The sequence below is a fragment of the Coloeus monedula genome (assembly GCF_965178545.1).
Source record: "Coloeus monedula genome assembly, chromosome: 3".
In the NCBI taxonomy this organism is placed as follows: Eukaryota; Metazoa; Chordata; class Aves; order Passeriformes; family Corvidae; genus Coloeus; species Coloeus monedula.
In genome coordinates, this window is record NC_138783.1 from 48,293,945 (window position 1) to 48,319,897 (window position 25,953).

At 35.1% G+C, this 25,953-nt stretch overlaps 1 protein-coding gene across 4 annotated transcripts in view; it reads left to right on the plus strand.

Annotated features, from left to right (window-relative positions):
• Positions 1 to 25,953, plus strand: part of PAN3 (poly(A) specific ribonuclease subunit PAN3) — a 97,213-nt gene that overhangs the window by 26,548 nt on the left and 44,712 nt on the right. For all 4 annotated transcript variants that reach the window (XM_082278691.1, XM_082278690.1, XM_082278689.1 and 1 more), the window contains exons 6-9: positions 8,145 to 8,306; positions 16,336 to 16,486; positions 24,375 to 24,622; positions 25,212 to 25,316. In XM_082278691.1, the coding sequence (XP_082134817.1) occupies positions 8,145 to 8,306; positions 16,336 to 16,486; positions 24,375 to 24,622; positions 25,212 to 25,316 (666 nt within the window). The remainder of the gene's footprint in view (positions 1 to 8,144; positions 8,307 to 16,335; positions 16,487 to 24,374; positions 24,623 to 25,211; positions 25,317 to 25,953) is intronic.

Here is a 25,953-nt window from a genome sequence, read left to right on the forward strand (position 1 = left end):
GTTATGCTGGCAGCCCCTTAACAATGGGCAAGCCATATGGAGAATATTTGATATCAATAAAATACTAAGGATAAGTTGATGATTGTAATTCTGAATATCTTTGCTTTTTAATTAGACACCATTTTTGAAACTAGTTAGTATGACTGAGCTATTTATTTTGCTTTTGATTATTTGATATTTAGAGATATTCTGCTTTCTGTTTAAGAAGTAAACATAGTCCTTGAATTTTTATGAACATTCTTGAGGTAATTATCTCTGTTTAGAAATTATTAAACTGCATTTCAATTTTAGATTTCAGGAAAGCTAAGATTACTATTTAAAGACATTTTTATAGGATACTTAAAATGAAATCAAAGGAGCTAAGTATTTCTGTAGATGGAGCCTTGGTGGAGGTTCTGTCAACTGTAAAACCTTCTGGATTTACTGTCCGGTTGTTGTAACTCCACATGCAGTAAGACAAGCAACCTTAAAGTGAATTTCCTATAGGAGATTTTTAGGTAAGTATTAATCTACAATGCACAAATAGGATTTGTGAAGCATGGAACAAAAACTAGAGTTAGTAATAGACTAACACACTTTCCCAAGAATAATGTCATGCTTATTTAATTTTTTCTTCAAGTACATGTTATGCTTGTTAAAAATAGGATGGCATTCTGAACTTGAACTTCTTGGGTGTTTTTCCTAAATTGACTTTAGCCATTATCTAGAAAAGTGCTCCTCTCTAAACCTGAAATGATCTGTCTGGAAAAATTCTTGCTTTCCTTTTGGTGGTTCTGGTAAACAGTTCATAAAAGCTTGTGTGACATAACTGATCAGAATCTGCTGCCAGGGACATGACAACTTAATGCACCAAGAAGAAAAGATATTATGAAACTTTTGTTTAAATTTGTTCTGAGACTGTTGCCACCAATCCAGGCTAAAAGATTCCTGTACTTGTCACTGGTCAGCCTTACAAGGTAGTGAAAAGGATTTATTTTTACATTTTACTTTGTTTTTTCATACCTTCAATCCTCATGAAAACTGAACTCTTACAAAAAGTTTCTAACACTGACTTATTTCCATTTCATTTTTTTAATTGTTCACTCACACCTAAAGGAGGTCCATTAAGGTGAGAGTAACTTCAGTTCCCAGGCTGCAAGGGGGGAACTAATTGCTGTACTGAACAACTTCAAATACAATTTTAATGCTGCTGTTTATGTATTTTGAAGGCTTTTTTTTCTGGAATGCCTTCCATTATTTTAGGTGAATAAAGGCAAGGTCAAAAACTCTAGATTAGAAAGGAAAGTATAGGAGAGATTATCTGAACTGAAGTTCACCCCAAACAGGGTGCAGCTGTTCAGTGCCTACTGCGGAGACTTACAGCAAGTGAGACTGGACAGCAGACTTAATTAATTTACTTTGATCGGCAGTAATAAATGTGCATAGAAAATTATTTGAAACAAAAGATTACCTGTAAGCCTAGTCTGCATAAATGCAAGCTTTTTAATGAGGATGGGAAAAGCTTGACCTCTCAAGTTAAAAGAAACCAATAATTTCAAGTCCTGTGGATATTAAATTCTTAAGACTTAAATGGTTACTATTTTGTTTTTGAGTGTCCTGCTTTTCATCTAGTTTTGTTACCTCTTGGGAAGCTGTATTTCTCTCCAGCTTCCTGTTTCCAGCTCTGTCTTGACACCTCCGATACCTGGTCGTTATCTAGTTCAGTGGTGTTCATTAAAAAGCCCTGTGTGCCATATTTGGTCTTGCTGAATGTACTTTTAATGAAAATGTGTCGAGACAGTTTTCACCTTTCAGAGCCTCCTGCATACAGTCTGAGAAGCACAAATCATGTTCTGATAAGTTGAGGGGTAGTGATCAAGCATCATGTCACTGTGCTGTGAGAGACAGAATTATGGCTGCACAAACTGTATAATGTACCTGGGCTAAATTTAGATTTCAAACCTGAATTTTTCCTTCTAGGATTTATGCACCCATACTGCAATAGTAAAACATTAGTGGATAAGTCATGCTAAAAAAAGTTGTTGCAGCAGTGCAGAAAGACTATGCTTTTTGAGAAAACTGTTTGTAGGTAGTACTGTGGTCTAAAATGTGTTACAAGGATATAATATAATCTAATTTACTTTGCATTTTTCCTTGGAATAGATAGTTATTGGAATTGTTCCTTGGTTGTTTGCTCTTGCTATTTTAGTTATTACTACTTAGATAAATGTATTTTTCACTTCAAACTGTGACATGAGAGAATATATTATTTGCTTTTATTTGTGTGTGCATTAGTGATCATTGTGATACATAAATCAAATTATAAAAGCATGTCCCTTTAGAAATATGTAACGCTTTTACATTTTGTTGCCTCATCCTTTTCTGTATTTGAAGTCAAATAACTTCAAATGCAACTGATACGTGAGATGCTTTCGCTTATGTTTACAAGCTTTGTTTGATTCTTTCTATGCCAAGGCGTATGTAGTCTTCAAGAATGATCTGCAGTAAAATAATTAAAAACTTTTTAAACTTGTGCACACATTAGTTGAAGACGCTGTACAAATATTTAAAACAGCTAGAAAATATACCACTTTGGGGAAATCATATGCTTATTAAAGACCAGAGTAAAAACTGCATCAGTTTTTAACCCTCTTACCTATATATTTGGTAACTGTGCATTGTTTTCCACTTTTTTGCTAAGTAATACAAAAATTTGTCCTAGTAAAAGAAACATTTAAACCTGACAAAAACCTGTGTTTTGCTCATAGTGTTCATTTAGCAATGGAATTTTTGAAAATACATCATGGGGTGGTGGTTGTCTGGCAAGTCTGCACTACAGTTAGAACTATCTGCTTTAATGGTAGTAGAAAAAAATTTGGTTTTCCACCAGTTTACATCAATTCAACAAGTGATATGAATTTCTAAGTAAAGAACTTTGTTGGTATAACTACATCCATGCCAGGATTTAAAGTTGTGGTGGTAGTTCATATCTCATCCCAATCTAGTTAGACTGCAGAATTTGTGAGAAGATTTGATATGTCAGTTTTCCTGCTTCTGAACTCTTCAAGATTTTCATGTCTTCAGCATACATACTCACGAAATAAACCTTTTTAGTACGTTCACCTGAAAAGTTTCCCTTAACTATGGTTTAAAATGCATGATAGAGTGCCTGATCTATTGCATGTCTTACTCTAAAATTTGCTTAAACCAAGAATTTTTTTTTTTTTTTTTGCAATGGTTGGATGTGTTGCTCTGGAATAAGACATATTTCAATGCCAAATGGCACACTTAAGTTTTCTTTGGGTAGAAGAATCCTTCTTGTTTCTCTCTGTATGATACTTTTGAGCTAGTGGAATTCTGTCCCCAGCCAAACCCAAGTTTTCATAAGCAATCTGGATGGACGGGTGGCTAGTCTGTTAAATGCATCTAATCTTCATATATAGTATTGGAAACTTCAAAATTATAAACATATAAGCATTATAAATGTTAGCATAGTCTTCCTTCTTTCATAAGGGAAAAAACCCTCCACCCAACAACAAATACCTGCCAACCACACAATTATTTTTAAGCTGTTGACCAAGCTCCTATTCAATTTTTTTGTGGATATCAAAAATTAAAAAATTGGTTCCAACCTTCAGAAGCTGAAATACAAAAAACATGTGGTCTGCATGTCTACCTGTGGGAGGTTGTAAAAAAGGAAAAGTAGTAGTAAGTACCAAGGTAGTTTGATTCGCAATTAACCCAATCCGTGTGAAGGGGTTTTGCAGCTTTATTGACTACAAAACTTAACTCTTAAGTTAAACTTAAAAGACAGCTTTTCTTTTTCATATTTCCATCTTACAAATCTGTTAGGATATTCTTGTTGACCATAACTAATGTTCAGATGTAACACTTTACTGTGTATTACTGAACACAGTTACAGAGTTGTATTCATAGTTAAGGTGCTTCTTGGTCGATTGTGCCTGTATAGGGGCTCAGTAACATATTGAAGTTCATCTCCATGGCTGGGTGTTTCGAGTACTGTCTTACTCCAGCTAATCAGCTATGATCGTTGGGTGAAAATAGCAATAATGACACCAAGAACTTCTATTTTGGTTTTAGTTTTAAAGGCATAATAAAACAGAAATTGGTTCTTTTTCAGTAAACTGAGTGTTTAACCTCTTTTTCCAATGGTCTCTCTGCTATTAATTTTTAAAAAAATGAAGTCTTCCAAAAGTCAGTATTGAAATTTAAAATTGTGTATCTCACTTAAATTTTGGTTTCAGTAGTACAAGGAAAGTGTGAGTTTGTATAGCTGATCTTTTCTGTCTGATGATGTAATATTTTTTTGTTGTTTGTATGTGCAGATACAGTCAACTCAATGTGCAACAGTTGAGCCCTAGCTAATGTTGCTGTGGTACCTTTTAGCTATAGTAATTTAAGGTAATGCTGCTTCATTTAGCCTGCGATGGAGAAGGCTTAAGATCGCTTCTGTTTGGTTTGGTGGTAGAAGCATATAGACAGCATTACCATAGCTCAGACTCTTCACAGACTTTGAAAGACTATAGCCTGCTCATGTTTTTGTATGCCAGATTTCACTGGGTATGTTTTAGTACTAACAAGGTCTTGTAAATCTGAAATTCAAAACCTGCTAGAGCTAAACGCATTTTAAGGAACAGAAATGTAATTTGGGACCTTAATGATCCCAAAAAAAATTGAGTTGCAGATCTTCAGTAGAAGAAAACTTTTCAATTGTATAGTTTGTCAGCTTATCTAGACTTAAATACTACATGAAAGTTATTAGATGGGGAAGTCTTTACAGTTTGAATGTTTGTAAATATTTTCTTGTTTCAATGTATTCCTCTAGGATAGCCATGGAACATCTTACACTAGAGGTCAGTTTAATCCTGAATTTAAAAAAGGAAGTGTGATATTGCCTGCTGTTCTTGAAACAGGAGGAACTAGGGGCAAAGACACTGTTATAGCAAATAGTAGGAAGAAAATAGACTTGCTGAACACTCTCCCAAAGTTCTTGTTGAATGAATGAGAACCAAGTAATTAAGCCGACTTGAGGAATACATTCTAGCATGGGCTAGTGAAGTTAATCGTTAATAGTGTTCTCATGTGAAGATGCTACTTAGGAAGAACTTGTTTTTGGAATGGGTTTCTTTTGTTTCAAGTGTAATGTTTTTCAGACTTTAGGGGTTTATCTTTCCTAATAATTGTGTCAACCAGTAGGTCCCTATCATTAATTGCTGGCAGCAGCTTGGTTCTGCAGGGCAAGGGTTATAATTATTAGCTATGGTTGAAAATGCTTACCCTTCTCACCCTGGGGCAAGCTAAGCTGTTGCTAGCCATTAAAGGTGGTTAGCTGTTCCCTGCCTCATGTAAACATTTGCAGCCAGTAATTACTATATCTGAACAGTTTTTTTACCTCATGGAAGGACTGTAGGGATGGTAAAAATGCAATTGTTTTTGTAAGCATCCAAGAGAAATTGTCCCCAGGCATAAAAGTTTGGTTTATTAGTCCAGATCACCATGCCCTCTGTGTTTTAGGTAGATGTATTTACATGTTCATATATATACATATATGTGCATATATAAGTTCAGAAATAATCAGTGGTTGGTGAGTTCTTGCTCATTTTAAGGTGAACTGTTTTGTGTTGCTTTATTTGCTACTTTGTGTAGAGGTCAAGGATGTAGCAAAGTTGATACACTTAAACTTCTCAAACTTCTCTATTTGCTTTCCCTTCTGTTGCATCTTTCCTCTTGGCAGATACTGTTTTCTGATATGTGTTAAATTCAGATTCCGTTTTACTCACTGAGAACTAGTGTTATTTAGAATTACTTTGGTGCAAATAGACTAAAATTTATTTCCAAATGTTAATATTGTATATTCCATCTTCTAATGTTTGTCTAAATAATGAAATCTTGCCCTAGTAATCCCCTAATGTTTTATGATGGGTAATGAAAGTAAAAATTTTATTTTGGTCTCATCCAGTTTTTAATTTCATTTTTTAATACAAGTAGGCCAAAAACTACTGGAACATGAACTCATATTGCCTCTATGTTGCTTTAGGGTTTAGAATTAACCATTTTTTGCCTCCTAGCTATCAGTATGGTCCTTCATAAGGCCTAAAATACAGTTTCATCCTATTGTCTGGAATCTGAACCCTGTTGTGACCAAAATAGCCTTCTTCCAGATTGGCTCATTTCCTCCTTCATTTTGGTTCTCCTTTTTTAAATATTTGTAGACAGAAGCAAAACCAGTTATTATGGAAGATTAGAAGAACCGTTTATGAATGGAAGTATGTTTGGGCACTGGGTTATAGTCCAGTAGTCTGAGGCAGACTGTGCCCCTGCACTTGGTAGAGCAGGGAGAGATGGAAAGCTTCCATGGAAACTGTTACTCTTCATTGTGCTATTTCCAATAGTTGGCCTAAGAGAAATACATACTGTATTCAAACCCTGCCCTGAAGTCAAATCTTGCTCGAATGTCTAGCTTCTCAGACCTTACAGCTTTGCAGGTTAGGATTTTAGTAGTCTTTCTGATTTACTGAAATAAGTTGCCCAATAGTTGAGTGTTTCTCCAAATAAAGAACCGATACTTAGATTTACCATGATCAGGTGTGTGTTTGAACTGCAGGAGGACTTTGTGCTACCCATCACAGATTTCTAATTGGTATGGTAAAATTCAGTCTTGTTGATTGTTACTAAGGTTGGTTAACTCCTCCATGAAGTTTATTGCCTTTGGTAGTTCATAGTCCATGTTGGTATCCTTGGGGTTTTTTTGTTGTTTTGTTTGTGGGTTTTGTTTGGGTTTTTTGGAGGAGTTGGTTTGTTTGGGTTTTTTAGGCAAATGAGGTACTGTTGACTCTACTGAGTCTTAATTCTTTCCAAAGCTTTCAACCTAAAAGGCTTCCGGGAAGTAGAGGAGAGAATCTATTTAGGTTTTGTTTTTGCAGCCATTTTATGGTAGTTATTTCCTGTGTTTTACAAATTGTTTCTGTGTGAGTGGGAAATCTTCTCCAATTAGATTCTTGCCTTGTTTCCTGAGGAATAATTTCTAAAATGTGTGTGAAGGTACATGTTGCTAAGATTTCTAAGGTGCTAGGTGAAGTAGGTATCTGAATAAAGGTAAGTTAAGCTTTGATTACATAGAGTGATCTTTATCCAGATGATAGTTGCACTGTCACATAAAAATGCCCACACAAAACCCCACAGCAAAAGAAAACCAGCCAACCCCTGCAGTTTGATCCAGTCATTGATATAATTGGTATAGAAGGTCTAAATATGCATAGATGCTAAAATATTTCTTTTGATGATATTTACTATTTAGGTAGATACACATAGGTTTGAAAGCACAGAGAAATCTGGAAAACTTCTGTACTTTACCTGTTTGAAAGTATTTAACAGATTTTCTTTTTTACAGTGTGCCTTTTGAATTTAATGTTCATATTATTCTCTATAAATAGTTCCATTTGTAGAGATCACTGCCAATGTAATAGAAATGTCACTGTTAATGAAGTGCAAGTAATTCCTGCATGTTAACTTCCTTAAATGTGTATGTTCTCAATTGTATGACAGTTCCCAATGCATTTGTCGTATTAATTCTTGTCTGTTTTCACTTGAGACGGTAGCTGAAGTTATTTTTTTTAAACATTAACCTGAGAGAAATATTTTCCCTTGAGTTCTGCTGCAATTGGCTACTCAGTTCCACCTGATTTTCAAAAGCAAATTTTCAGGAGATAAGTCATGGCAAATTTGAATTTAAAATTTTTTTGGTAGAAATTTCAAGGGAGGTGTTCATTACTATGATGTGATTGAAGGTATCTGTTTTGAAAATATGGATTTTTTTTTTTTTAAACAGTTCCTCATTTGTACAGAATTCCCAAATTTATGTCCATTTCTTAGTGGCTGACTCATGATGGATGGTTTTGCTTACAAATAATTAGTAGTCCCTGAAGTTTTTTCTTTTTTGGTGTTGTTTTTTTTTTTTTTTTTAAGCATTGTTTATTATAACCAAATAGTCAGGATTGAAAGGAAACAGTCTCAGTTAAATTTTACTTGCAAATTGTTTCCTATTCCACCAATCCAGAATCATATCACAGTGTAATACCTATTTTAGTGTAGCTTTAGATGAGGGTTGTTAGGAGTGGCCTGGTTTCTCTCCTTCTTTTTCATAGCCCAGGAAGTATCGACTGGGGATGCTGGATGAGAGGATAGTTCCGGTGGGATCAAAAGCAAGAAAATCAAAGAACCCTATTGGCTGTCTGGCTGACAGGTGTAAAACAGGAGTACCCATCAATATGGTTTGGTGGAACAGAGTCACAGAAAACAATTTACAGGTAAAATTATTTTTTACTAGTCACTTTTTCAGTATTTTGGATGTTTTATTTTAAATTTTGGGAAATGTTAGTTACTCCATGAGTTAAGATCAAATCAAATATTAATTTCACAAAATAGGTGTAGTGGCCATTTAAGAGTGTGATTTGCAGATGCTATCTTCACCCATTGCTGAGCTATGTACTTTACTTGATTTTCGTATAATCTGAGGAAAAGGAGCAAAAGTAATCATTTAATGTATTCTAAAAGCAAACAACTACAACCTTTAATTCTCATCCTAGGAAGTTTTCTACTGGTAAAATTAGTGATTGTTGTTAAAATGATTGACACAATGCAAATAGATGCCCTCAGTATGGAATTTGAAGACATTACTGCCATGATCAGGAAGTGTCAATTCTTAATTTTTATGTTGGGATGGTTTATATTTCTCAACTTGTTTGAGAAATATATGCAACTCTTACCATCATTATACTTTATTCCTGAATCTTCTTCAGCTCTGTAAGAGGGGTTGGTACAGCTGGATTTTAATATCTCTTTACTGAAGTAGCAGGTAATCCTTGGGATAATAATGAAGGATAATTATAGTCTGGGATGAATCTGCTTCTTGTCCCTTAAAATGGAGTTTAGATGGAAATATTACAGTGGTTGGGACTGCACCACTGCTGCTAATACTGTTTTCACTTATGTAGTGCTTTTGATTCCTCAGAGACTGTTATTTTTGTCTTCCTATGAGGGTTATGTTATTTTTGGTACTTTCTAAGTGAATGAAACGGGTAAATTGACAACAGACTTAGAACTAGAACTTGTGGAACTTTAATATTTTCTTTCAGTTCACTTAATTTCTGCCATTTAGGGGCCAGCATGATGCTTGTATGAGCTCCTTTCCACACTGATAGTAGTTTTACATTATTTGATGTTTGGATGTCTCTGTGTTACTGAAATGGGCAGTCATGAGCAGCATGATGTAGGCAAACTGATGCTACATTGTTTAGGGACAGTTGGACCATCAGTCTATCTTGGCCCTTTTGCTGCTGGGGAAGCAGCACAGCCACTCATGGAGAAAAGATGAAGCTTAAAGGAAACATTGGTAGAAGGACCAGGTAAGCTTGAAGGACAATGGTGAGAGCCTGTGAAGCAGTACTATTTTGAAGGGAGAGAAGATTGACAAACTGAATTTATCATGTGTATCTAATAGTGTAAGCCATAATTAAAGACAGTTGTTCTGAGAAGACAGAATCAGAAAATTTGTCTTAAGTTTTCAGGTGGGCATTAGAGGGCGAGAAAAGTCCTGTTTGCACTCCTGTCCTGTGTTGTTTTCATGCTGTACAGTGATGCAACAAGCTTTGTTGTTAATCTACTCCATTTAGATTAGAAGCAAAAGAACTTAATGCTTCTGGAGGCTGGAGAGGCAGTAGCCTGAAACTTGAAGCTTCTTGCCAGGAGCAGTTGTCTTCTCAGTACCTGTGCACTCTGAAGTAGCATTCAAAGTGTGGCAAAGGGAAGGAAGCTTAAGGTCCCCATGCTGTCTGAGGTTGGTGCTGTTTGGGATTGGCTGCAGAGCACATCTCTCTTGAAGAGTGCAGTTCCAGGCTCCTTTATTGCAGCAGAGTCCCAGCTACAGAATTGATTTAAAGTGCGTGCAGCGTAAGATTTTGTATTACATGATGCAATTGCATAGCTTCCCATGGAGACGTGGGCTTTAGCGAAGCATGTATATGCACATGTGGTGCAAACACAAACAGAAGGATGTGCCAGCCATAATAAATAGAATTGGAGGAGAAACAGGAGGGATTGAAGAGAAACTGTGGAGTCTGGCAAGACTGAAGAAGGAAGGGTGTTAGAACTTGCTTTGTAAAATAATTTAACTGTTACTCCTGCATGGCTATGAATTTATAATCTGGATCTGTTTTAAGTATGGTGTTACACTGACATGATTAAATGTGAAGTCTGCAGAGTGAATTGTACTCTGGGTTGTGCATTAAAAAAGCAAAAAAACCCAAACCAGAGTTTGTTTTATAGTGATGTATCCTACCTTACATTAGGAAGTGTCCTGAGCTACAATACTACCACATGATACATGTTATAATAGCAAATGGTAATGCTCCTTAAAATAGTAGGAATAGGTATGTTTTAGTTACACAGATCAGTTCTTATTCACCATCAATAACTGATTGTTTGTTTGTTTCCTGAGCAAAAAATAATCAGAGAAAAAGAAAATTTTCAAATATGTTGCATTAGGAGTATGGACTTCTAAAACTTTAGATGTTTTTACAGTACTTTGAAGGATTTTGTTAAAGAAATGTGAAAATATTCCAAATCTTTTAAAGTTTGCTTTTTAGTGAGATCTACTTGCCAGTTGTAACAAGACTTTGCTAGTAGTTTCGTCTGAGCCTGTGTTCTGGTTTATAAACCAATAGATCTTTAGCCAACAAATTTTACCCAGTTTTAAAGAAATTGACTCTTAATTCTTCTGCAAGAGCAGTAGAGCAATATAACTAATAATGTTGGCAAATTGAAATTTCTTAGAGCCTACTGTTGGAGTGATGCGATGATTTGTCACAGTAATTATAATGTAGCATGTTACACCAATTCAGTGGTGGGAGAGAAAGATTTGCTTTGAAGTTGTTGGCGACCTCCAGTATCTGGGTTGCTCTGACATCACAAAATGCATCCTTTCCTGATGTCATGACTCTCAAGGAAATCTTGGAGGAATTGCAACAATGCTCTGTGAAGTGAATCTCCTCATACCTGCCCATTAAAAAACAACAAAGAAACCCCAAAACCCAACAGCAACAAAATAACAACATATTAAGCTCAAGAAAGACTTCTGCATGTTTCTGTGTTCCTAAGAGATATTATGAAAACTATGCCAAAAATAGACTGGTAAAGGAGTGCTCTGCTTTATAACATGGATGTGGGTTAGTGATGGTTTTCTGTAACCATTACATGATTATGTAATTTGGGATGTCAGAACAGATCAGCATGAATTTGGAAGTGAGGGAGAACATAAAAAGAGAACAAAGAGGCTTGTATCCAGTTTCTAGCATGGTAAGTGCATTAGCACATCCTTCTGAAATCAAATTGAGATTGGCCTACTTTTGGAGTTAGGTAGCTGGCTTTGGGCTTTGGTTGAATGTGGGACCAGAACCAATCTAATGAAGTAGCATTACACCCTCTGAGACTGATGTGGTGGTATCGCTGCGGCTGCTGCTGTACAGCTGCATGCTGTCTTGAGAGATGCTGAATGAGAAATGAGAGAGAGAGAAGGGTGGTATCCAGTGTTCTTGTGGGATCCCTGTGTGACTTTCCAAAGGCTTCATAACTTGTATGTCCCTGTGTTCCAGCTCACTTCTGTACTTAAAGGCGCTTTGAGGATTCATTATTAGTTACTGCAGCAGTGGGGCCTTACAAGTTTACCACTCAGGAGTGTAAAGACATATCATATGTATCGAAATTGATAGTTGATGAAACAGGAATTTTGATTTTATTTCTGGATTACAGAAATCTGTTATGTGCAACTCCTCAACATACAGTAATGGTACATGCTGCTGTGTAGTCCTTCCAGTGATGGTCTTCAGCTTAGCTCCTTGGCTTGCTCTTTACTTTCATCTGTACCTTATTTAAGGAGCCTTGAATTGTTTTCGGTTTGGTGGGGTTTTTTTTGTTTGGTTTTTTTTGTTTGTTTGTTTTTTTTTTGTTGTTGTTGTTGGGGTTTTTTTTTTGTTTGTTTTTTTTTTTTTGTGGTAGTCACAGAATATTTTGGTTATTCCCCTCCATGCTATATTTTAATTTTATTTCCTTTCATACCTGGAAAAGCACCAGACAAGTTTTTTTCACTCTGAGGTACAGAAGTATAGGAATTGTTTTTGTAAGTGGAGCTGGGTGGATTCAGTTTTGTGGACTGTCTTTGGAAGTTTCTTTGCAAAGCTGACTGAAAAGAGGCATGGACATAAAGAATCTGAAAATAGGGTATTTTGATGAAATTTATTCACTGAATCATTCTGAGAATGCATGATGTAGGTATTCAGGTAATAATTAGGGAAGTAGCTTCACTGTTTTAGTTTGACAGCATTTTTATTAATATACTGGAAGAAGGGGGATGAGATTTCAGTTGGCAAGATTGAGAGGAAAAGGGAATGATGGCAATTTTAGCAAAGGTATCCGTTAGAAGTTGCCTTAGGTGGTTTGCTAGAAAAACATAACATAGCTGGCTCAGCTATACTTCTTTAATGCTGTTGTTTGAAAACATGTTTACTAGCATTTCGAAATTTTGTATGTGCCTTTTTATGGGACACTTGCATTTGAAACTGAAAATAGGCTTATTTAACACAGTGCAGACAGTGCTAGTAGTTTTTGTTTCTTTCGTGTTTAGAAGTACATTTGCTGCCTTTTGACATCAGTGTTGCATAATCATTACATGATTCTTGCATGTCCATTCTTTTAGTTACTCCTGAAAATTAATAAGTTTTCAATACCAATTTTCTCTACATATTTTACCAATCCTGATTTATTCAGACTTAAAATTTTAAGCCTCATCTAGCGTAAGTTACTTTATTCTGAGATGAGTAATTAATTACTAATTAAATGAAATTTGTTTAAAAGCTGTACTTATGCAAAATTTAAACATAATACAGAATGAAGAAAATGTTTTTCACTTAGAAGATCTAGATTATTTTCATTCTTATAAGAGTTTAATTTTCTTTTTTACTTCATCTTGGGAAGTTTGGTTGGACTCTAAGGCAAAAACTGTAAGAATACTGTCAGGTTCTAAAACATAGCTACCATTTAAACCCGTTTTCAAACCTACTGTTGATCCAAATGTAAAACTAAACCTGGAATTTATACTTTGTATTATGAGATGACAGAGTGAAAGTAGGATATTTTTTCAGGCCAGGAATATAATATTTTGAATCATTGGCCATTAAGAATGTGCCTTTATAATTCTGGCATATTTGCATGGTCATTGCTGCAGAATGGTTATCTACAATGACTAAAAAATGATTAAAAAATTAAAAATTAAAAAAAATTATAGTAATATTATACTACCTCAGTTTAGTCACTTATTGTGGCCTAATTATTTTAATTATTTGCATGGAAGAAAATAGTATTCAGAAAAATTAATGTTTTACTTCAGATAAAATGTTTTCAAAAGCATGAAAGTTTTTAAGAACTGCAGCTTTACATAAATGTAATGACTTTAAATCTGGATTGGGGCTTAAGCTTCAAATTATCTGACAGTATTTGCTAGTTTTGACTACCAGGTACTAAAATTTGCTGTATTACTTTGATTAGTTTATTCTGGCTAGTGACTGTGGAACTTGAGTATTTTTCTATACTTAGGAAACAACTTGAAGGTGGAAGGGTCTTTTAAAATTGTAACCCAAAATTAAAACACTTTTTACCAGTGGGGAAAGTCTTGGATTGCAGCTTCATGTTCGTAGCATCACAGAGAAGTAAAACAGGCTTTCATAGTATAGGGTCTATCTTTGTAAATCAAAGCTGTTTACTCATATACAATGTTTTCATCAAAGTTATGTAAAAACAACTTAATCTTAGCAGGCTTTGATGCTCATCCTGAATTGTGATATCAAAAAATAGAATGAAACTGAATTTCCATCAGACTTGACCCACTGCTGTTTGTAATTCTGTAGCATAAACCAGATCAGCCCTAGCAGATTCCTGGGTTTGACTCTTTCACTTGGATAAATTAAAACACCTACAGTTAAAGTGGAGCTCTTTTTTAAAAAGCGAAGCTGCATTTAAAAATTTTGATGGTTATAAGTGACTTAGTAAGTAAGTAACTTTTTAGTAAATAAATAACTTTTTGATGCCAAAACTGGTCTCTATGAAACTTGCAGAATGCATTTAGAAATAAGAACCATCTCTGTGTTGTAGGAGTTGTTTGAATCATTGGATGAAAATGGGAAGAGTTTATCCAGAATGCCATGGATGGGATTTTGGGAACTTTCTCAGTTGCTCTAGGAAAGTTTGAGTTATCTTCCCGAAGGTGTTTTTTCTCTCTGCTTGCATGCTTCAAACCTTATGCCATGTCCTGCCCTTGTCGCCTGGTTGACACAGAATTTAGGTGTGATAGAGCTATGGATGTGTCACTGCTGCTTTTAGCAGTGGGAAAATGTGGACTTTGTAGTTCTTTAGAATTTTGTTCTTTTAGCAAGATGTTATGAATTCTGTCCCTTGCTCTCCCAGTTGTTGTGTTTGATGACTATTTAGCTCTGTCGCTGTTTGGAAAAGTTCTACATTACTCTTTACCACCTCTGTAATTTTCTCCAGTTTCAGTGCAGATTTTGCTGAATGGTTGCATGCCAGTTTTTATCTAGAGGAACACCATTCTCTTAGTTATTCCTGTACCTAAATTCAGATAAGTCCAGAATATTATCTTTTGAGTATAAATGTGTCAGTTATGTGTTTTCAGTCTGTATAATTCAACTTACCATTTGTTTTGTTGTATTAGTGTATAGCTTAATAGGCATTCCTTAACTGTGATTAAAGAGTTTTAAAATTCATGTGAACTCTTTACGCATTTAAATATAAGTGTTTTACTTTACAATCTACATACTTGCTTATAGATGTTCCTTGAATATTCAGAAACATGTACATGTAAGATGACAAGGTGGTAAAGTTGATATCATAAAGTGGATAGTGGTTAAAATTTACTGCGTGATTGAAGGTAGAGTATTTTTGCTATTTGCTTTTAAACCTGGGCATCTTCTTTAATTTTACACCTTTGAGAATCTTCTTTTTCAGTGCTTTGAAATACATTAATACTATGATATTTGGCAGAAATATTGAAATAGGGGTATCAAAACCCAATTAGCAGGAACTCTTTTCAAATACTTTCTTTACTGTCTAAATTGATGTTCACACTTCGCTTCTAATTTGGCACTAACTTACTTTCTCTGATGCCACTATATTGGTAAAATCAACACAGGTAATTTAACTAACTGCTGATATATTTAGTCATTTTAAAACTGCCTGAAACCAAACTACTCCAATATAATTTTCTATAAAAAAACATTATAGATTATCTTAACAGTATCCCTTGTCTATTGGGAGCTGTTGCTGTCTTCGTATTTTACCTAACTTGTTTAGACACTTTTGTGAGGTACTCTGCAGGTTACGTAATAAGCTAAACCCTGTAATTTAATAATCTTCTAGCTTTTCAGAGTGTTCATGCAATAATTGGTTTTATTTCTTGGCTTAATGTAGTTTTTGTTCCATTCATGTCATTTGTAATTGGCTGTCCAATAATAAGCTTTTTTGCCTTTTGAGCTCTAACTGGGATTTTCTTTTTGTAACCCTCCCTACCCCAAATCAAACAAAAACGTTATCTCAAAACAAACACCACAACCCCAAACTACAAAATTGTCTGCACTGATTTTAATAGAAATTAAAAATTGCTTGTGTTTTTATGTACTAACAAATACTGGATGTTTGACCATCATTCTGCTTCTACTTCTTTCTGTGGCACCAAATTAAACTTTATTATTAAAGGTGCTAGATAAATGAAACACACATAGTTAAAACAAGAGTTAACTCTACAAAAAATCTGAGCATACAGATCTATTTGAAATAGAGGCAGGGATGACTTTTCTAGTGGGAATCATTTTCACTCCTTTAATTTGAAATTGCTAGTTAGTTTGAAATGAAATTGCTGTCCTGGGGGAACAGTCTATGCAGCTGTGGCAAAGATTTCTCAGTGTCGAGTCTGTTCTCCAACTTGTAGTGTAATGCTTATGGAAAGCCCTTTGCAAGATGTATGAATTTGTACACCAGCTGTTCATATGGAAGGTTTGCTTATACTACTTCAGACATAAGCTAAAAATACATCTAAATTTGTTCATGTAGACCAGCTTCCAGTATTCTTTGTTCTTGTCAGCAAGCTGTATGTACCTTAAAAATAACCCCTGCACTAGTAGGCCTTTCTAGAAAGTATTTTCTACCAAGTAGACGCTCTCAATTCCTTCTCATTTAAAATAAACATTTAATTTATTATTATTTTTTTTTGAACAGACACCAAATCCTTCTGCAAGTGAGTTTATTCCCAAAGGAGGATCAACTTCCAGGCTGAGTAATGTATCCCAGTCAAGTATGTCTGCCTTCTCTCAAGCCTTGTTCTCTCACCCCTCCATGGGAAGTCCTGCTGCTGCTGGGTTAGCACCAGGTAGGTTGAGAGTACTGATTTGTTGTACAGTGGTTTGTTTTGTCAAACATAACTCTATATATATATAGTTATCAGATTTATCGGGTATAAATGTACTACCTCCTACTTTAGCTCTTAATTTTAAGGCGATCTTCAAAAAGTAGGGGAACTTTGGGCTTATCTTCCAGTAGTATGGAAATCACACTGCAGGCTGTGAAATCTGCTCAGCCACAGCAGCACTGAAATTAACAACTGAACTCTGCTCCTTTTGGGGAAAAGGATTGCTGAGTTATCACATACTGTGTCTTAAGTGGTTCTTGCCAGAACAATACCTGAAGGTGATTTAAACTACCCATAGTCTAGAAATGCATTGTAGTCTAAAATACATATGATCTTGGATTACCATACACTGATCTGCTCTTTTTGTTTCTAGACTGTGTGATGTAGAAGTAATTTTTTGCAATATTAATGAGTGTATATGAGGACTTTAAGATCTGGATTAAAAACAAAAAGTAGAAGACAATCTAATTCTAAAATACTTTGCCTTGCAAAATAGTATTAATTTTTATTGTATCTGTCACATGTAATCTCAAACTTTTAAGACCACTTTATTGTTATTTCCCAGGTTTAAAACTCTTACTGAAATGTTTCATGCAGTCATATAATTGACAGATTTTTTTACACGTTTGAAAAGTTGAAGCCCTTCATGCATCTTTTAGTCTTCTGATCTTAAAATATTAACTTAATTCTAATAATTCTGTTTAAATAAAATTAAAATATTTCCAATAAATAGTCATCAGCAGATCTAGATATTCACACTGCAGATTCTTTAATGAGTTTCTGTATCTTAAACGTCCAGCAGTCTCTTGCAGCTGACAAGAAGCATTAGGTAGCTGCCAAAAGGCAGACAGACAAATGTTACAAATGATTTTTTTTTTTAAACATCTATTGGCAATTACCATTTATTAAAATGAACTTCAGTCTTTCTTGATGCCAGTGTCAATGTGAAAGAAGCCAGCATTTAGCTTGCATGTAAAAACTTAGCAGAGCAGGTTAGGAAAGTGATTGATACTTTTGCTGATCAAATGAACATGTTGTGGTTCTGTGTCTGCTTGATGCTATATTGTGCTGTACCATCTTATTGGAAAACTGTTGTGTTTATATGCCTCTCAGCCTTGTCACCTGGATTGAAAAGTGTATAAAGGATTAAATAGAATACAGTAAAATGATCTGCTTTTGGAAAGTGTCCAGTGGGGTCTCAGAGGGATCCTTCACAGTCCCATTTCTTTACTATCTGTAAGTAATACTTGAAAGGATAAGTAACACTGATGAAAGAAGTTCGCACAACAATTTCAGCTCCTAGAAATAAATATAGATACCAATGCTGCATACTTTCTAGCCTCAGATACTATTGTTTGTTTATGGACAAGAGGGATGGGGGAGTATTCATAAGAGCTAATTTCAGGCCGAGTTGGCTTGTTTCCCTGCTCTTCCTGTATAATTAAAAAGAAAATATAGTTCAAAGTAGGGATCTTGGCTGGATTCTCTGAATTTTTCTAGAAGCTTTTTTCCTCTCTCACTGAGTGCAGAATTCTCTGAACCTAAGTGTCCTATGTAAATACTGCTCATAGACATTTATTTTTATTTAAGTGTCAACATTAAAGCTGTCAACAGAATACATCCACAGAAATTCCTGTTACCTCAAGGTCAGCTAGGAGGTTCTCTTTCTAAAAAATTAGGCTCTTAAATAAGAAAGCAGTATCTTTGTGTGGGGAAGCTTCACCACTTAGATCATGCTGGATAACAGAATAAAAAAATGTTTAAATACGTTCAGAAGTTGTCATGAAAAAATGGTTGAGACCTGTTAGGTTTCAATAAGTGAAAACAAATGAAACCCATATAAAGAGTTTATAAGAATTTTCCTTTGAATAAAGATAAGTCTCCTTCCAGTTAACGGGTGCATACTCTCCTGTAGAATAACTTTGCAGATTGAAGTATTTCTGTGAGATTAAGATTGCTTATAGTAATTTACAGGGTACTGGAGGAAATTAAGATTTCATAAGACATAAGAAAATGTAGTAGGAATAATTTAAGACTTCCATAGTTTTATTCACCCAAAACAAAGTAGGTAAATCATGAAAATAGTCCTTTGATTTCCTTCTTGATGATGGAAAAATAGAAGTTCTTTTACATATCTAGTTTCTGAGATTTCCCTAAAGGTAGGTGTAAATCAAAACCACTTTTGACATCTAGTATTTCATATTCAACTCAATTATCCTTGGAAAATATTTGTTCTGCCTGTCTTGTCAACAGTACTGCAGAAACACTGAAAAATATGACAGGGGAAACCTAAAATTCTTTAGTGGATAGCTTGAATCCATGCCTGACCTATCCATTTGGATGTAGCATGAAGAAGGTTACTGCTACATTCACACGTTTACTTACGTAAGTGCTTTCTAGGGTAATCTCAACACAGAATCTGTCTTCATCTTGGTAGCCTTTAATAGAATATGGAAATAGAGTGATATAAAATGCAACTTACACAAATGGTGGGAGAAAATTGTTTCAGTGAAGAGTTGTAAACATCTCTCCTTCACCATTTCCAAGCTCTTTTTCCATAAACTCATATGAATACTATGTTATTGCTCGTCCCTTTCCTTGCTAGGAAACACACCCTGTTTGTCATTTGTGTGGAAAATTTAGTAAGGAGTTGACAATCTTCAAACAGCACTCTTGCTAACAAGCTTCTTACCCAGTCCTGTGTAGCTGTTTTAGAGTATTAATGTCATTAAAATATTCAATGCAGTGTATGAAAGAAATTCATGAATGCCATCGAAGTGATAAGACATCATTGCTGTGTTAAACCTGAGAGAGAACAGATGTATAGCTCCCAACAGCGAAAATCTGTCTGTCTTGGGTTTGCTAAAGCTAGGTTATAGCTGAAGAATGATGCCTTTGTCACTGATGGAAGTGACTGCAAATTGCTGTTGCTTCTGTATTTAGTCTAAGTCAGGTTCTGAGCTTATGCAGAATGTAAGAGATCCCGTTTCTGCTGCCAGTATGAACCTGCAGGCTTAGGAGCCAGAGTGCAAAGGCGTTGTGCTTGTGTTCAGTTGACACATCTCCATTTGTGATGAGCTGCAAGAGTGTAGTTCTCAGAGCCCACAGCCCCAGCTGGAGATGGAGCACTTTCAGCTGAGGTGGTTTGTGTGGCTGAAAGCCCCAAGAGCTTGTTCCCTCCTCCTGGATAAGTATAGTGCAGAGGAAGTTCTGCAGGCATTCCAGAATAATGTAAGAACAGAAGAAGGCAAAGAGACTGTAAAATTATCTTTTCCCCAATTAAAACTGAAGAGGAAGAATTGATGATTTAAATTGTTTAGGGAATGAAGCAGATTTAATTAACTTGAAAATACACAGCTACAATGCTAATGACCTGATAGAAAGCTTACAGTAAAATAAATATTTAATGCATTTAAGGATGCTACTTCAAGTTCTTGAAATTACCTGATTTTATAATTTACTTTGCTTTGTCATTCTTCAAAATTTACCTAGTTCTGGGGTATCTCTGAAGTACAGAGCATTAAAGTGATAAAATGGATGCATTACAAGCATTAGAGGCATAGGGATATAGTTGTAGATTAGTAAATTTGTAGGCAAAACTTGAAGGTTTTTTTAAACCTTTAATGTTGTAGGCCAGCTAATTTGCATACACGTGAGCTTAATGAGATCCTGCCTCACTAAGTTGTGAATTCTCATTAAATCAAAAAGTTGTAGATACCGAGTCATTAAGAGATCATGCTTGATGCCCTTTGATCTTGATTATCTGTGTGAATTCTCAGATTCAAAATACAACCTAGCTTTTAATTCAAATACATTGTGTGCTACAAAGCTTTACTAGTAGCAGTAATCTCATTAAATGTCTTTGAGCATTGCCTCAAATGCATGTCAAAGTCTGCCATTTCCCTTTCCTCAGTCACAATGAAAATAAAAAACAAGGCAAGAAATGAAAATACAAGAATAAAGAGAGATATGTAAATTATGATCTCTCTTTACAGGAAAAGGATGGCATCGGGAGCTGCAGGTGTGTGTAGGTAGCATGCACGATCACTGTGGATGTTGTGAATCCCACAACCATTTCCACCTTGGTGTGACACCATGACAGCTGCATACCATGCTACCTCTTTTTAAATATAAATAACAGTGAAGTGAAAGAAGCCTGTTCTTGCAGTTCATCTTTTAAGATTGTATTTGACTTCTTCATGAAGTGTAGATTCCCCAAGACAAGGAATGGAGAGCCACCTTTGCTGGTAGAAAAGTCTCAGGAGGGACGATTTGAAATAGGCTTTTTGGTGTCTGTCATAGTATTCCTGTTGGCATTTGAATTTTGATATAAGGGAATCTAGAACCCTCTCATAGAGAAAGCCTAATGGTATTTGTCAAGATCACTGGTATGATATATCTATATCTCTCTATATATATGTGTAAATCATAAATAGATTTTTCAAAGCCCATTTTTTCTTAGGCCTTTAAGTGAATAGGCATTTATATAAACTGTGCTATTAAACCCAGCCTAATACTGTGAGGTGTGGTTCTATTGTTACTATAGTATGTTCAGCAATATCTTTTTCCTTGAGTATGAATCAGTAGGAATATATACTCACTTTTTAATATAGCTATGTTCCTTTATTTTCCTCTAATTCTGTTTGTTATGATTAAATATTAATGTGCTTTTAACTGACTGAAATACTAATGAAGTTGGTGATATCTGCTTGACTTTGTGCACTGTATTCATTGCCTTAAGTACTGAAATACGCATAAGTTTCACTGTATTAGAAGTTTGGTGGTTTTTTTGTTGTTGTTGTTATACTGGGCTTTCAATACTTTGATTGTGTAGAATGTAATGCAAGTCAGAAGAATCTATCACCTTCAGTATTTGTCTCAGCCTGTCTGTACCCCATGGCACTGGGAGCAAAATTCTTAAATTCTTGTAGCATGCGTAGTATATTGTTCTAGTAGTATAAAACCAAAGCGTAGTCAAGCTTCTTTCATCTCCTGAAGTCACTATGCATATTGGCAAATGAGGAGCCCATATGTTCTGTCTGCCAGATGATTTTCACTGAACTCTGTGTCCTTTCAAAATGAGACCTAGCTAGATTGGAAGGCCATCTGAGAGGATGTGCTGTGATCCTTTTCTTTCAGTCTTGCATTAATACCTGTGCAGAGACATTAAGGATTTATGTGTGTAGCTATTCTTTGGCAGGAATAAGTTTTTTTAAAAAGTAAATCTTAAAGTGGAGATTTTTTGAAATTGTATCCGTAAAAACCACTAGAGATCTTTTTTCTTCTGGGAAACTTGCAGTAGAAGGTCACAGTATGATTTTAGCTAGTTGCAAGTCTGCACTTTTCTTTAAGGTATTATTTACTGTATACTGTGTCTTGTACATATAGTGTTTATTTTAAAGCACAGAGGTCTTCAGTTAATTTTCCATCAGTATATATGAGGCTGCTGAGTTCTTATGTCATGATCCCTGCAGTTGACTGTTTTATTGAAGCAGTTATTCTTGAGGCCAGTTATTCCTGTCTGGGTTGAGATGATGTGCTTTCAAGGACTTCAGTTAATACTGCTTTCTATTTCTATTTCACTCTATTCTGTTGGAATAGAGTGAGAAAGACATGTCAGTAGCTTTCCACAGATGACGAGGACTCTTGGATATCATAAACTGTAGAGTTTCTTCAGTTTAATGGCCACTTTAGTCATCCTCCAACTTTTAATACTAATATATAGTTTCCTTTGAAATGGATCTTTTCCCCCAGTGGATGAAGAATGCATTCATGTTCTAGTCTTCTGTTAAAAATGTAACAATCTTTACAGTAGCTGTTGAAATACTGAAGTGTTACTTAGTCAGTCAAGGTAACTTTTATGTTAACGAAAACTTATTTTCTTTTGTAGCATAAATTGGTGCTATCAAAATGTGTAAAGTTTTACAGTCATGGAGTTAATTTCTAAACAGATTTTTAGGAGACTATGTTACCATTTAGAAGTGCCTATTGTAACTATATTTTTTAAGTTAGTATACTAATCAGCAATATTCTACAATATTGCTTATATACAAGGTGTGTGTACACACATGTACATGTATTAATATAAAGAAAAGTTCTGACCTAGAAAAGTGCAGACTTTTTTTCCTTTCATCTTCTTATATTTTGCATTTTTATAAAAAGAATAAATGACTTTAAAGACATAATTAAAAAGAAAGGCATGTGATTTTCCCACAGTTTAGATTTTAAAAAATCTTGTTTATTCTGTTGGAACTATTCACTTTGGAGGAATAAAAGAGAATCGTGCTGAATTAATAAGCATGGTTTTTGATATGTCAAAGGGGTAAATGAGAGGAGCTAAATGAAAGGTTACAAATATTCTATTAATATTGTCAAGATAATATAGCTTCAAAATAATTTTTCCCAAGCTACTGCTTACTTGTTAATACCGAAACTGTTATTTGCTTTTGCCTTGTTTAAAAAAGAAAAAAAATGAAATGTAGGAGGGATAAGATTACTTAAGGGACATGATACGAGTGTAAAATCACTCCTACACATTACTGATGATGCATTTGGAGAACTCTGCGTACAGTAACTTGTGATTGAAGTGAAATAAACTAGTTTATGTAACTAAAAAGGGTGTATGCAAAAAAAATTGCTCTTGCTCTCTTTAGCTGAGTATTTGCTTAAATTGCCCTGGTTACTAGAGTTTATGGAATTATTTTAATCAAATACCTGAGTAATAACTAACAGAATTCTTAATTAGAGAAGAATTCTCAGCTGTCAATAGAACGTTAAATATGAAAGGTGTGTATCTTCTTTCAAGAAAAGGATTTAGTATGACTTATGCAATTCTAATTGTATAAAAGAGAAAGTGCATCCCAGTCTGAACTGAGCACCAATAAATGTCAAAGATGTTTTCCTTGGTGTTAATCTGAACACCTGAGTATCTCAGATCTGCTAGTAACTGCAAGGAGTTTTGTTTGAAGAGTTACCTCTTCCTCAGCAGCACCCTGGAATGTCTATTTTACACCTAAATTTTCATAAATAAGCAAATCTGAGAATTCTGCATGCAATAACTCTTGAAGTAATTCAATTTTTTAGTAACTAAAAAGTGTGTATGCAAAAAAGCTGCCCTTGTTTTTCTCATTGATGCACTTTGTTTAGAAGCAGGGTTTCTCACGTTTCAGTGGAGTTGCCTCTGTAATGTTGAAGGTGAACACCAGCCAATAAAACAGTTTCAAATAGATTAGAAAATCCCTGCAAGAATGTTTGTTTGACTTCATATCATGAGATGCTACCTATCTTTACATATCAAATAGACTGTTGGAGGATGACTTTTGAATATAGTAATTACAGGAAAATAGGTGATTACTCCCACTTATTTGTGTGCTGTATTGCTGGAGACATTCATAGCTGTGGAGTTCTAATAAAAGGTACATGCATAATCAGGTGAAGTGAGTTACATCTTAGCAAACTCCATTGATTGCTCATGTAACTTAAGTAAACACTCACTTATATAGTCATTAATATTTTATCTTTTTGCAGTTTAATGATCTATCTTCTAGACACAGCATTATTTTGACTTGTCTTCCCCTTTCAGCTACTTCTGTGTTTTTCATTTCAGTTCTTCATGTGTATATCATAAGTTCCCAAGCCCTATCTCTCTGCACTAAGCAAAGATTTTTGGGAAAATACATCTGTTCAGTCATGCTCTTACTGGTTTATTTCTCAAGGATTTCTTTATCTATTTGAAGAGTTAAGTGTCTTCACCTGCTCAGAATATTGTTGGTAGTGAAGGCTGCTTTTCTGAAATTGCTAAACATTTTTGGTGACAGATTTGATCAATATGTACTTGTGTTTCTTTAAGGAATGTCACTGTCAGCAGGATCTTCACCTCTCCATTCTCCCAAAATAACTCCTCATACGTCTCCTGCTCCTCGAAGAAGAAGTCATACTCCTAACCCAGCAAACTATATGGTGCCTACTAGTGCCTCTGCGTCTGTCGCTAATGCTGTCTCTCAGCCTCCATCTACTGGCCAGGTGATCCAGAAGGAAACAGTGGGTGGAACAACATACTTCTACACTGATACAACTCCAGCACCTCTCACAGGAATGGTATGTTGGCTTCCAATACACAACTTTCTGGAGCTTTTAAGTGCTGAATTGGTTCATGCTACAGATACTATTTTTAACAATCTAAACTGCTTATTCTGCATGAAGATTAGGCCTTTTAATTACTTTGGTTGTTCTCCAAAAATCACTGAAATATGAGGACCAGAGAAATTTTTATGTTTTTTTTAATTTACAGCTGTGTAGAGCTTTGTGGGGTGTTAATACAGCAATAGAAAGAAAGCATTCTGTGTGTCTTAGTGGATACATATGTAATGAGAAAACATCAAGAAGTCAGGTTTTTCTTTCTGATAGGTTAAATAGCTCTTACATTTACAGTGACAGGGAAAAGGCTGTTACAAAAATGTTAAAATAGCTATGTACATACATATATGCACACACCTCCCTCCCCCTTGAAATCAGTAGAAGTGAGTACCACACAAAAAAGGTGTAACGTATCTGACAGTTTATTTGTAACTTGTATTGTGCATGAAGATTTCATAGTTCTGTAGTTTGAACTGAGAGAGTGAGAAAACTCTTTACTTACCTTATCCTTAAGGATTTTAAAAAGCTTCTTGAAATATTTTATTTTTAGGTATTTCCAAACTACCACATCTACCATCCAGCTGCACCTCATGTTGCTTACATGCAGCCAAAAGCAAATGCACCTTCATTCTTCATGGCAGATGAGCTCAGACAGGTAAGATGATAGAGAATTTAAAGGAAAATTGCATATCTTGGCAAAAAATACAAAATTGGTAGTGATAGAAGAGAAATAGACACTTGCAATCCGTGCAGTCAGTTTTCCCTGTGGAGAATTTGAAAAATCAAATCTTGTAATAGGTAGAGTACAACAGCGGGTGCAGGTAAGTTACAACACATATGACTGCAATCTAATCTGCATGCCATGATTTACTATTCAGCTGAGCACTATTACTGATGTATTTTTTTGGTGTGCATGGGTTTATTTTTGTAGCATTCTTTTAAGCTGCAATACTACTCAGTTTTAAAGTCACCCACTGAAATGAAAGTGTATGCAGGTGTTAGTTGAAGAGCTGTTCTCAGGACTCATCATCTCAAGGCTGGCTGGGAGTGTTATTTATTTCAGCTTTACTGTAGAAGGTGCCTTTGTCAATGCCAGTTATAGCAAATGTCTTCTGAAGCTCCTTCCAGAATTTAGGTATTTCATCATGCAAATTTTCAAGCTAGTGGTCTTTTGACCCTCTCTGCCCTGGACACTTGTAGCAATTCTTATTTTAGTACAGGTAGCTAGTGCTTCAAAGACAGTGTTCTCAAGTTATCAAAAATGATGAGCTGAATTATAATGTTCAAAACTT